Genomic DNA, 13,684 nt, shown 5'->3' on the forward strand with positions numbered 1-13,684 from the left:
GACTTTTTCACTAAGGCCTTTAATCATCCATGTCACCCAGACCCATTCATCGTGTTGTTTGGGGTGGCCAACCCAGACAGTGCGAAAAGTGGTTGTGAAGCTAAGGCTATCTCCCTCTCAACATTGTTAGCCAGAAAATTAATTCTGCAATCTTGGAAATGTGAGAGGTCTCCTACATTTGAAATGTGGCTGAGGGAGTTGGGAAATGTATTACACTTGGAGAAAATCAGGTACATTATGTCTGCTAAAGAGGAAGTCTTTTTTAAAATCTGGCAGCCTTTTCTCGATTTAATGTCTAAAAACTGAACTAGTGCTATTCTATCACTGCGCCATTACCTATGCTTTATGTCCTGTTTGTCGCATGTCAAAAACCTCTGTCAAGAATCTGTAGTGTTTTGTGTTCTCTCTCTTTGTTATGAAAACAATAAAAAAGAAATACACAAAAAAAAATAAATGAGCCAAGGAAGTTATGGATGGTGAAGGATCTATCGACTTATTTATTTTTTATTTTCATTTTAGTGTCTTTCTTTTCTATCTGGAAACATGACATTAACCTTATACATAAAGATTCATCTGAATCAGATAGCAACAAAAATAGACATGATATAAAATTTGCAATAAAAGTTATTGTGAAAGTTTAAACAATTATCAAGCATCAAGATTGATTGTTTTTACAATGTGTCACATGGACTGCACCAGTAGAGAAATTGCAAAATGAACTCTTAAGAGGACACGTCCATTTACCAATACCTCTGAATAATGGATGAACAGGCTTTCAAACTCAACAAAGGCTGTTTCCCGTGCACACATAAAGCACTCAGAAAGCCATTTCAGCCCTTACACAGTCTAATGAGGCATTAGACATTACTAAAAGCAGTACCAATACACACACAAATACGCAGTAAGAGCATAGTGACATATCCACCACTGAGTGACACCAGTTTTGAAATATATGACTCTTGCGGTGTTTGTGATTGCCTTGGGAAAAGAGATAGAAGTCATATGTCTGCTGTTTGAGGCCACAGGGCTTGAGAGAGACCGACTTGACGTTTTAATGTTTAAATTAAATTCCATTCTCACAAAGCAAAGGGCAGCTGGAGGCTGGAGAAATGAAAACAGCATCCCCACAGAAAAACAGGTCACGCTTTCATTTCCAGACCTCCAAACATACAGTATGTTGTACTACTTACAATATTATCAGATCTACGCACGTTCTCGCTGTCAAACCAGATCAATTATCTCCATCCTTATTTCTCCATCCCCCAAAACAAACACTTTGTACATTCATCTGAAATGATAACAAAGCCTCCGCCTCACATCCTGACATCCCAGGCTGCCCAATCAGCAGAGTCCCACAATACTTTTTTCACACTCAAGGCCAATAATCACTGCAGTTGAACTATGGGCCAGCACAATACAATTTCTAGAGGTCATATAAAGCCAAACTCTGAAAATAACATAAACATATCTTAAACAACCATGGTAGTTATTGTGCCATTTAAAAACTTAATCAAAGATCCACTGTTCCCTCATTACAGGCCTTGTATCTGCACAAGGCTCATTATGTTTACCTACTGATTCATTTCCATTGGTTTTTAGTCCAGTTTTGATTGTCTATTGTCAAGTTGTCCCTCAACATCTCCAGAGATCAGTGCATTTTAATTAAACATTGATACAACAAATGGAGCCAATTACCCTCATTAATTCTAATCAAAACTTGAAGAATTCCTCAATATGGACATTGTATTTCCAGTCCAAACTCTTTCCATCTTCCATCTTCGTGTACACGGAGAACTAAATAATGCATATATCTATTTGGTACACCAAATCATTAAGTACTTTCTGCTAATTAAACGCTGATAAATGAAGTTTATGTAATGACTTGGGCTGCAACAACATGTTGAACAAGAGTATGTTCATGATGACTCATAGAAAAGGCATGGATTTAAGACAAAAGAGCCCTCTGGCTATGTCTGTGAGTGGGAGTAAATTGTCTACAGACTGAAAACTGAATGTCTGACAAATCTGTGCAGTTAAGTTAGTTTACAATGAAGACGAGGGGAAAATGACAGAGAACTGTCATCTCACTCCAAATGTTCCAAGACAAACACTGTGTAGACTGGACTGTGATGAATATAACTGACTCTAATGATTTATGAGCTATACTGTTAATTAACTGAACTTTCATCATCCAGGTGTCCATGAGGTGTAATTTCCTTTGCTGTTAAAGGAACAACAAGGGACGGCACAGGAATATGTTGAGCTAATATTGCCCAAAGTGCAGTGGTGGTGAGAACGAGGTTAGATTTAGTTTTTATTGCTTGGTTTGATTATGATGATGCAATGGCACCCTTTACCCTCTTGAAAGTCTGATGTACCGTGTATTGATGTGTATATTCAGGGAGAGATGCTGGTACTGCTTTGTCAGGAAAACAGGAGGGAGAAGAGGAGGTCAGAAGGAAATCTAGAGGAGATTATCTGGGTGATAGTTCTGATCATAGTCACTTGGGCTGTAACAATAACAGCATAGCTGCAGTACCGCGGTCATGTGATGCATAGCGCGGGGTACAGCTCTTTACCATCATCACCGCAATACTTAGTATTTCTTTTTCTTTCTTTTTTTTTAGCTGGTGAAAGTTACAGGAGTGCAGGTGGTGTGTGATATTAAATGTCAACACAATAATCACTGCTGACTGTCTCCCATCTCATCCCAAGAATTAGATTCTAGTTGTGGTGTCGGTGTGAGGGGTCATGTGGGTTGATCGAAAGTAGCGTAGTGTTTTGCACGAGCCGAGTCCCGGCACACGCTCGCCGTTTCAGTAAAGTGACAGACATTACCAGTAAAGACTTTGAATGAACTGAACACCCAGGCAGTGAGGTGTCAATGAATGACAGCTGAAGTGTCCATTTTCAGCTAAACCTAAACTTAGCCAGTATGTTTTTCCATCTACCCAGAAATTAAAGAGCTAGCCCGCTAACTGCAGCTCGCGACGTACCAGTTCTCAACCCGAGCAGAACAAGAACTGCCGTCACCAGCTCCAGTCCAAGACAGTGGAGTTGGAGTCCATCCGCAGTAAGTGGCGATCAGACAAACGTCCGAGAAGATGCGTCAAAGCGGCAGAAAGACACGAATCACAACTTTCAGTCAGGACTTTTTTCACAAAACAATCGGAGCGGTAACAGGATGCAGATCATGATTAAGATTGTGGATTATGATTCTACCCAAGAAGACTGTCACATGACCTTTTGGCCAGATCACCTACCCCTAGAACCATGTAGTCAGTTTATCAATAGAATAATTCATATTTAATAGATTTGTAAATCAATGTTGATTAAACAAGTATCGACTGTGCCAGTTATTGGTTATAATGAGTCCACGTGTAGCATGATTCTCACATTCCCATATCAAATACACTGGACATCACAGGAAAAAATGGATTTGGTCATTGACCCACTGGCTGACAAAAGTTGCATTAACCCATTTATTTTTACACTGGGTACATAAATAAAGAGTCTTTAGACCTTCAAGTTCTCATGGTTAATAGAAACTGGGCATCCCACCGGAGTCTTCAAGCCCCTTTTCTTGACCATGGCAAACAGCCAGGCCTAATAAATATGTTGTTTACAAGTGCACTGGGAAACCAGTGGGTCGGATTGACTTGGCATCAGTTTTTGCTCACACGAACCACGTGAGTAAAAAGAATGATTTTTTGTAGTTCAAAATACAACTTCATTAAATAGCAGGGGCCTTGGTCAAACAGGATCTGGGTTCTCAATACGTCAAGACCATGAGTGTTTTGTACTAGATGAAAGGCATAGTCCATGCTGCACAGTAACAAACGGGTCCACTCACCATTATAGATCTGCTCCTGCTACCCTCACTCTCAAACTGACACTCAAACAGGCCTATGCTTTTAATTATAACTATATGAAATACGCAAAAATGCAGAGAGACAGACAGGGACTGGTTTTGAAGAAAAGCTGCAACATATTTTTGCATCGACATGAAACCAATGGTCTAAACAAAATGTACTTTTGAGCATTTGAATTGGCCAGGATTGGCCCAGGAAAGAAATGCTGACTCAGGGTTGACATCACATTATGAAATTCTAGCTTGTTTACCTTTAGATCTTTGTTTCACAGCAGAAACAAAACAATCATTGTGACCATTGTGTTTGGGATCAAGGCTTGCTTTTGCTCCAAGGCTAAACTCTCCCATAGCTACAGCGATGTGTGGGACAAAGTACTCAGCTTCTATAGAGCCATTCAGGTTCCAGGAAGAAAACAGACAAAAAGACAAAAACAAAAAAAAAACAGGGCCTGGAGATGCCTTCCTGTCCATCAAAGGATGAGCAGTATAAAAGAGCTGACGGAAATATTTAGCATCTGATTAGAAAGCACAAAAACCAATGTAACACTTCTAAGAATAGCCATCCCTGAATATGTTGACATCATGAGTAAACATTAGAAGCATGAGAGTTGTCCTGCACTGCTGTGGCCCAACAGCATCTCTGCCACCTGTTTCTCTGCAAGCACCAATACCGTTGGTACCGATTATTTTCTTTTCCCACCAAATTAGATAAAGCCCGCCCCAATACGGTAAAGGACCAGTGTGTAGGATTCAGTGGCATTTAGCTGGGAGGTTGCAGATTGCAACTAGCTGAACACCCCTCAGCTCACCCCTCCCTTTCCGAGCGTGTAGGAGAACCTACAGTGGCCTTCGGGTAACGTAAAAATGCAAAATGTCGTCTCCAGAGTCGGTTTGGTTTGTTCATTCTGGGCTACTGTAGAAACATGGCTCTCTGTGGAACAGGCCCGCTCCCTATGTAAATATGAAGGGTTCATTCTAGGCTAAAAAAGACACAACAATTCTTAGTTTCAGGTAATTATACACTATTGAAAACATAATTATGAATATTATATTTTCATTTCTGCCAATAGATCCCCCTAAATCCTACATACTGTTCCTTTAAACTGGAGCATACTTTGCCTCTGCACCATGCGTCCCTGCAGAACCCTCTGCATGGTGTTCACACTGGCATCTCAATTAAGACAATACATTCCCCACAGTCACAGCTACAGTATAGAACAGTGCTGATTAACTAATATTTTTAAAGGATGACACGCCTCATCAATAAATGAAAACCCAGTTAATGATTTTAAGGCAGGTAAAGTGAAGGCTATAACAGGAGGCATTCAGGCTAAAGCTGCCCCGTGATGAGGGCTCATCTGGGGAGCTGGAGAAAGGGTAAACACTGATGGAGACCTGCTGAACTCAGCGGAGTGTCACATCCCATGCTGGGTAAATGACAGCCTTCCTCCGCAGTGGGGATTTTATTCACAGAGCCGTTCTGCATGAACAACTGGTAAATGGCATTCTCAGTCTCTCTCCTTCGAAAGATTTCGCATTAAGCAAGAGCCCAATCTATTTCTAAGACACACGATTTAGAAAGAATGGTCTGCAAACAGTCTCTCCATCTGAATGATGCGAGGCACTTTAAGAGTTCCTGAATCATTGTTTGAGTTGTTCTTTAAGAAGGACACAGGATAAGAAGTTAATTTCATAAAAGCAGCACCCGCCCTCGTTATTTTATTCCTGCTCCTAAACTGTGTCATCAGATGTTGCCTCCAATATCTTTTCGCTGGCACGCAGGTGGGCAGAACTGAATCAGACAGTGTCTCTACATCACTGCCTGGGCAGCAGACAGATTTGCAGTCCTGTTTTATTCTGGGCAGAGTGTATAAGTGAGGCTGTGCTTTCCCATGGGCCTTTGGGAACACACCCACTCAGCTGTGCAGCATATGTATAGAGCTACCATCGCTCTGTTTGGTATTCCTTTTGCTGCAGACCAGCTCCTGAAAGCTATAAGTCAGACAATGAAACAGTTCATTTAAAAACAATAAACCTACAGTCATCAAAATCATTTTTAGGCCTTTCAATCTTTCTTAGCATCTCAAGGGTAGTGCAATATATGCATTGCAGCAGGAACATGCACCTTAGCAGAAGCAGGTGATGGTTTTAGTCTCATCCTAAATTAGATGCCACAGACAATTATTTTGGAGAAATCTTAGAAAAACAGGTACGAAGGCCAGGCTGAGAAAGTACACACATGCTTCAGGAAGTGTGTTTCTGCCCAAAGACAGAAGGGACTAGCATGGCACATCACTGGGATTGATACCTTTTGATCAATTACCCCCACTAATGGGCAGCTGAGCCAATCAATAGCAGATCAAAGCTGTCAGGGACTTGTTTCTTCCGATCGATCACAGAAGAAGAACACTTGCCGGAAAGACGCAAAGAGATTTGAAATGAAAGCCATGACTTGTTATCCTGAGACGCAGCCAGATTATCAAATGTAACAGCAAACAAGAGATGCTGCTCGGGAATGTAGGCTGGACCCCCAAAGACTTCAATCTTCCTGCTGGAACATCAGGCATCTGTCAAGTCAATGTTGACAGCCTCTCTTCAATCCCTCATTCAAGGTAAATCCTACAAGCTGAAGGTCTGTTAACTGTATTTACTCCACAGCTTGTTGACTATGCCACACCTCAGCATCCAGTGTCTCAGTGGGAAGTGAGGACGTTGGGACACCCAGATCCGCCAAGAGAGCAGATATTATTAAGAGTTTAGGTATTTTAAACCTATATTTATCTGTAATATCCTTTAATTAAACAGCTGTTTCACATCTGGAAAAGACGGAAGAGAAAGAGTGAGCAACAACGGAGGATTCACCAGCTTCTCTTTGCTCTAACCTACAAAGCTTAGTCAAATGAGCTCGCCTACTCCACCCTTCACATGCCCGAGGCTGTCTACAGAGAATTACATGCCCTGGCACAACAAGGAAAGATTTTGTTTTGAATAATTTTCAAGACATTGTTGTTTTGATGCTACTGTTGAAACGTGTCGCTTCCTGGGTGTGGCTTCAAATTATCCTGGTTCAGTCATCACACAGCACCAAGCCAAGCCCATGAGGGACCAGTGGTTGATCATATCCCAAACTTAATGTGTGTGCTACTGCAGTAGTGAAATCGTGCATTTGCTCAATTACTCAAATGTGCTTTCAAACATGCAGTTTAATCTTTAAATTGCCACATAAATATGACACTTTGTTCTTTATGAGTATAGCGCAATTATGCTGAGATATTAAAGTTGCCAAACACAGATGAAAAATGAACACATTTCGGGGGTAAGGTGCCAACCATGAATTGCAGCGTTCCTGGTTGGGACCTAGCTGCGGGTTCTTGTTGCTTTGTTGTCATTCCCCATCTCTCTCTACCCTCATTTCCTGTCATCCCTCCACTGCCGCTATCAAACATAGGCATAAAATACCAAAAAACTAAATCAGACACTATTGTATTATTCGGCATTTAATGGTAGAATCTAGGTGATGTCCTGGGACAATGTCTACTGTGTATACAGTACTATCAAAGACTGTACTGTGTCCTAAATTCATAAGATGAACTACTGCTTAGAGCTAACTATAGCCCAAGATTTTTGGACCAATACTTATATTTGAGTATAAACAATCTGATATTGATATATCAGTTGAGATTAATGCGCTTTACATAAATATTATTGATATGGTTTCCTTATTGTTTTTTTGTTTTTTTCTGTACAACAATTTCTTTCATTTCTTTCATCAGATGACAGAAACGCCAATATTGACATGTCTGCAACGAGCTAATATCGACCAATCGGCTAATACAAACTATGATTTGTTTAAATCTAGGGAATCAAACACTAGAGTGTTGGATCTAAATATCCAATAGATTTCAGGCTCAAGACTGAATACTAGAAAGATTTAAAATTACTGGTGTGATATAAACTATAAAATAACTGACACTATTAACATGTTGGTTCTCAAACGGTTGTGGCTGCTCTGTCCCAGTCAATGGTTTTAAATGAGCTTTTTCTATTTAGTCAGTTCGTGTAATAACACATTATCAAGTTGGAGGTGATTCACATAATGTCAATATCAGCACAGGGGTGACAATTCAACAGATACAGAAGAAATACTGTATACTTAGTATTAGACTTGCTTGTATTTTTTTTGCACTTTTGTTATATATAAAGATGTAATATTGTAACGTTAAAAAGCACTAAATACAGCTGACCACTTAAATATTTGTGTTATAAAGAAATCACACTCAGTTAACTTTCATTATTATATATAGTCATTATATAAAGTTTAAAAGAGCTGGAACATTTGAGACAAAGCAAATACAACCCACATTAAAATCACAGCAGTGGTCTCAACACATTTCATCTCCAACCTCCTATTGATTCACACATGCAAGACTTTCTCAATGTTTGTCTCAGTATCTGTGTGGAGGTGCACAGACGTCACATACATTATCTACACATCATGTCCTGGAAGCTGTTTTTAAAAGTCGTTATTAAATCAAACTTGACAGTTTCTTGCCTAAACCGAGCCACAGCCTTGCATATTAATAGATGAAAATATGTGATATCCAATAGAAGCTGAAGAGATCTTTTTTTCTGCACTAACAACAGTATGCAAAAGACTGAAAAACACATATTGTTAACACGTGTTGTTACCAATCTAGACAGAATAATGTGTGGATTCTGTTTGCATCAAGATTTTTGCACTTCCTTCCACTTATCAATGTCTGTAGGATGCGTGCATGTGTGTGAAAACATGTGGTATCTGTATCTGCATCTGTGGTTTCAGAGCCTCAGTGAAGAACAGTGTCAGGTGCTTGGTGCCTGGGCAAGTCAAAACCCAGCGTTTCATTTACTCAGAAAGCTGTTTCCTGGAAACGACGTGATTGATGCATTAGACAACCAACTGAACCCTACTTTGAGGCAGATTGGTCCAGTGATTCAGCAGTATTTTGAAGCCAGCACTAGTTTGCGTGATGACAATCTCTGTGCAGTCAAAGCTGGAAGATGGCATTTTGATTCAGCGAGCAAAACCTCATGGCAGCCATGCGGATGTATCTACCAAATGTATTCCCGTCTGTTTGTCTGAGGTGAAATGAAGCATGCAGCAGGGGATTACCTCCAAACAATTGGCTTTTACAAAGTACCATGCAGTATTGCTCCTTTGAAAAAACTTGCTTATGGCATAACATCTATGACCCAATAGATGCAGAGCAGTAATCTGAGGTGTTCTAACAATGACCTGGTTGATTGCTCTGAGGCTGTAAATGCTGTTCCCACCAGGAAAGTGGGCACAGAGACTTGGAAACAGCTGATTGGCCTGCTTAAAGCCTTCAGCTTTGTTGAAGAAATCTTTAGCCAGCCTCCTTTGTACAGGCAGTGTAGAAAACACCAAAAGAAGTATGCAGCAGGAGAGACTTCCTGACAGCTCATTTAACATTCTGCCTGCTTTCACCCACTTAATCTGGAGCCCCCACCGTTCGCTGATTCTTTTATGAAAAACAGAACATCATGCCATCTTTCCCTTTATAGACAATTTTTTTTCTGACATTTCCACCATTATGGCCCTTCAGTGTAAACAGGAACTATCAACTTAGAAAGAACAAGTGGTCTTTTCACCACCGCCTCTGTACTGATGCCCCTGTTCCTGACATACTTGAGCCCAGTCATGTACATTAATAAATGATAGTGGCAGAGCTGACAGGTTTCACGCCCGCCTGGGCTCCAGCTGCAATTAGGGCAGACATGTCAGAGAGACAGAGCTCCACCGGAGATGGCCCAATCAACACGAGGCTGGCGCTGCCACTGTCTGGTTGAGCAGTGGTTGACAAATAAAGTCCCCTCGCACTAATAACAGGCGCAGACTCCACTCCCCCAAACTTACTGTGAACCCTCACTACAGACCTGTGGAGTCTCCTGTGTCTTGAGAGTTTAACAACCTAGACCATTTTACCAAAGACGCTGCAGAATGAAGCCAAACACGGCGTCTCACTTTTTAAAACCTAACAAATCTCCAAGATTATAACAGGCCAAAGGTTTATCTTGCTGATAAAACTTTACAGCAGTCACCATAATTACCATACAGTAATGATGTCAGCAGTAATTATAGATAATGCTAATTATACCTATGATTGGAGCAATGGGTGGAATAAAATATTTAGTGGTTATTTTAGCAGTTATGACCTATTCCAATATTAGGACAGACAGACCAATAGACACATTGATAGACACCCTCTTAGCTATGTTTGTTTGTCAGTGAAATAACAAACCCTGCAAAGGAATCTTTTAAGACCAGATGTAAATGATCAATGAGTTCAAGCTGTAACAAATATAAATAGATAAGAGAAAGTTGTATCATAAAAGAAATGATTCATTGATGAGTAATGTTCCTCATCAGTAATTCAGGCCTACTGTTAGTTACATCCAGTTTATGTTCATGTACACACACAACTCCACATTTCCTGTAGTGCTGACAAATTCTTAGTGCACAAAACCACATTATAGAGTAAAACTGATGGACAAATCAGATGAAAAGACTTTCTATACAAGAGATAAATAAAGGGAGCTGCAGTAAACTTAAACAGCACCACAGCCCTTTGTCTGCTTCCAGAAGCCTGTGTAGTTCTATGCACATCGTATGTCAACACCTACTGCCTCTCCGTCTATCAGTTGCTCATTCTGTGTCTAAATGATGATAAAGAAAAGCTATGAATGTTGGTAAGGAACAGTGAAATGAATTTATTCTCCTCTGCTAGAAATTTTGTTCGAGCCACGGATTCCGAAGCCTATAAATTCTTTTTAATACTGTATCTTTCACCGAATAAGTAACGATGTCTCTTTATCTCCACAGTTTGTCCATCATTTATAACGTCCAAATGTTCAGCCAGCTTATGTCTGCTGAATATAGTACACTCCCTGGTATTACATTTATGCAGCCAAATCCCCTTTGGCTTGTTGCTTGGCATTTAGTATCATAAAGTTGCCCGTAGGTAAAACCAACCAACAGGGCCTATGGCCTCTCTGAGGCAGTGTACTGTATCTAAATTACTTTCATTTAGAGATGAAAACACCAGTAAAAGGTAGAGGAAGAAGTGTTTAATTATATAGGTCACAAAGAATAATCTCTAGCCATTTTGAATGTGCTAAAAATAGCTGTTTTCAGCCTATCAAATACAAATATCTTCAGCTTTATTCACTTATATATCATTGTAAACTGAATATCTTTAGGTTTTGGACTGTTGGTCAGACAAAACAAGACATCAGTGAAACTTGATAGAATTTTTGGATATTTTTCACTGTTTTCTGACATTTTCTAAACTAAAATAATAACAATACATCTCCCGATAACAATTGGGAAATTAATCAATAATAAAATAATTAATTGATTTCTCGATTTATTGTTAAATATATAAAATGTTTTAAAATGTTTCCTGTCTCTGAATGTGTTGTCTGTCCAAAATTCAAAGATTTTCAATTTGCAATGTTTTAAAACATAGAAAAGCAGCAAATCCTCAAACTACGAACTGGAGTCAGAGAATGATTATTAATTAATTATCAAAATAGCTGGTGACTGACTCCCTGTCAATCAACCAATCAATACATCGACTGTTTCACACCTACTCTTAACAATGGGCACTGTGAGACATCATCAGTTGTCAGGATTCCTTAAGTTCAGTTAAGGCATCTGATGATTCATCATTTGGTATATACTATAAATCAAGTGCTTGGTTATATAGCTATGAGACCACATAGATTTACTGTTATTTAGATAGAGTATGCCACACTGATATAATATGCTATGTAATGCAGGACCCCACTATACTGGATGATCAATAGGACCTAGTGAAGGACTGAACCATGACTAATGTGGTTCTTTTGGCTGCTCACGACCTCTGAATTAGACCATAAACAGACCTGCTGTGTTCAAAAGACAAACTAAATCTAAAGATTCAGATCGGGTCTCAGCCAGCTCAGTGTAATCTTGCGGAAAACAATTTTGTTGCCACACTGAAGCCTCAGAAAAGGAGAGGCTTTAGACTGTCTGAGGGTGTGGGCGAGTGGAGCTTGGGATGGAGATAAAAAATAAATAAATAAATAAAAAAACAACAACAGATAAACCAGATACGAGTTTCCACAAGATCATAAATTAATGTCTCATTTTATGTCATGCTGAGATTTAATTTCATACCCAATTTTATTCATTGAGCAAGTCAGCATGCAGAAACACAAACTTGGTCAGCCCTCAGCAGGCAGACTGGAACAATACCAGGGCAGGGAGACTGCAGCCACACAAGTTATCTCATCGCCACTGACAACCTGGGTGTGTCTCTACACACAGGAATATTTACCAACTTGTATCATCCCCAGCATCAGACCTGATTCCGCAGATATTCAGTCTCATTTACCGAGCACTACTCATTTGCAACTGATGCTGTTTAAATCCTAATAGCTGATCCGGGATGTTTGAAACTAACAGCCGGCTTAAACGCTTTACAAGGCGGGCGTTAACATTACTAGTCTCTCAGTAATTTTACTGTTAAACTTAGTGACTGCAGGCTACAATTCACACACTCCGGTCCATTGTGTGGAGCCTCACAAGCTGGTAATTTGATTAAAAAGAACGCCCTCCCCTCCCCAGCCTCACTATCACAACCTGAAGCCACTAATGTCACAAATGAAGACATTTATTTTTCTTCTTCTTCTTCTTCTTCTTATTCACTCTGAACCGTTAAACTCAGACGAGAGGCAGAACCGCGAGACAAGCTAGCTAACCGTTTCTACAACTTGCTGACTGGCCACCAGCAGGTGCAACGGGTTCACTTGACTCACGACTAAAAATAAAAAATAAATAAAAAACTTAATAAAAAAATTTAAAAAGAACAACTTCTCAGGAGAATTAAACATGTCTTACCACTTTGCTCCCCCAGAAAGACGAGTTTGAATTTTCTTAAGGGGTTCCCAAAGTCACTGCCCACGGACATTTTGAGGAGGACGAGGAGGGGGGGAACTCTGGACACCGGAGGACAGTCTGAGTGCACTTGGTTCCCACACGAGTTCGGTGTTGGTCGGTGAAGATGCTGGATGGAAAAGACGGTGATGTTGCTTCCCGTTCAACCCCCCCCTCTCTCTCTCTCTCTCTCTCTCTCTCTCTCTCCCTCTCTCTCTCTCTCTCTCTCTCTCTCCGTGATGGGAACACACTGCTGCTGCACCGGTCCGTGACGCTTGGGGTGGTTTTTTGTTTTTTTTCTTCCGCCGAACCCTAGGCCTTGTGCGCATGCGCGGCCTCTCCTCGTTCTCCGCTCAACTGACAGCCGTGATATAAAATGACGTCATGTGTGTTGGAGGAGACAGGGAGGGGGCGGCAGACATGTAAAAATGTGCTGCTGAGCCTCAGTTTCGTGAACTTCTTCTCATTGTTCAACACAAATTATATAAATAAATTGGCACAAATTGTTAACTATCAAACATGCAGATGTTTGTGGTAAAAAAAAATAGAATAAATAATTGTAATATTTTATATGACATTTAAGGGAGCACTGCAGAAGAGAAGATATCCAGATTTTTAGTCTGGATTAAGCTCTAAAACCACTAGCTCCTACATTTCCCAAAATGCAACTTGATATAGTTACTTGTTAGACTTTACCTACCTGGTATATTACATACTTGTGTTTATATACAGATTCAATGTATAGTTATTCTCAATACTCGTCTATACAACTCCAACAAAGCACCTAGACATAAAACTATACACAAAATAGTCTTGCACAAACCATGCGTGAT

At 40.1% G+C, this 13,684-nt stretch overlaps 1 protein-coding gene across 2 annotated transcripts in view; it reads right to left on the reverse strand.

Annotated features, from left to right (window-relative positions):
• Nucleotides 1-13,080, reverse strand: part of rab6ba (RAB6B, member RAS oncogene family a) — a 49,653-nt gene extending 36,573 nt beyond the window's left edge. Inside the window, exon 1 of one of the 2 annotated variants that reach the window (XM_023425995.2) lies at nt 12,816-13,080. In XM_023425995.2, the coding sequence (XP_023281763.1) occupies nt 12,816-12,885 (70 nt within the window). In that variant the 5' untranslated portion in view covers nt 12,886-13,080. The remainder of the gene's footprint in view (nt 1-12,815) is intronic. The other variant, XM_023425996.2, reaches the window with a different exon arrangement.
• Nucleotides 13,081-13,684: the final 604 nt, after the last annotated feature.

This window comes from Seriola lalandi, unplaced genomic scaffold (assembly GCF_002814215.2).
Source record: "Seriola lalandi dorsalis isolate HSWRI2012SDOR001 ecotype SW California unplaced genomic scaffold, Sedor1 jcf7180002054797, whole genome shotgun sequence".
NCBI lineage: Eukaryota > Metazoa > Chordata > Actinopteri > Carangiformes > Carangidae > Seriola > Seriola lalandi.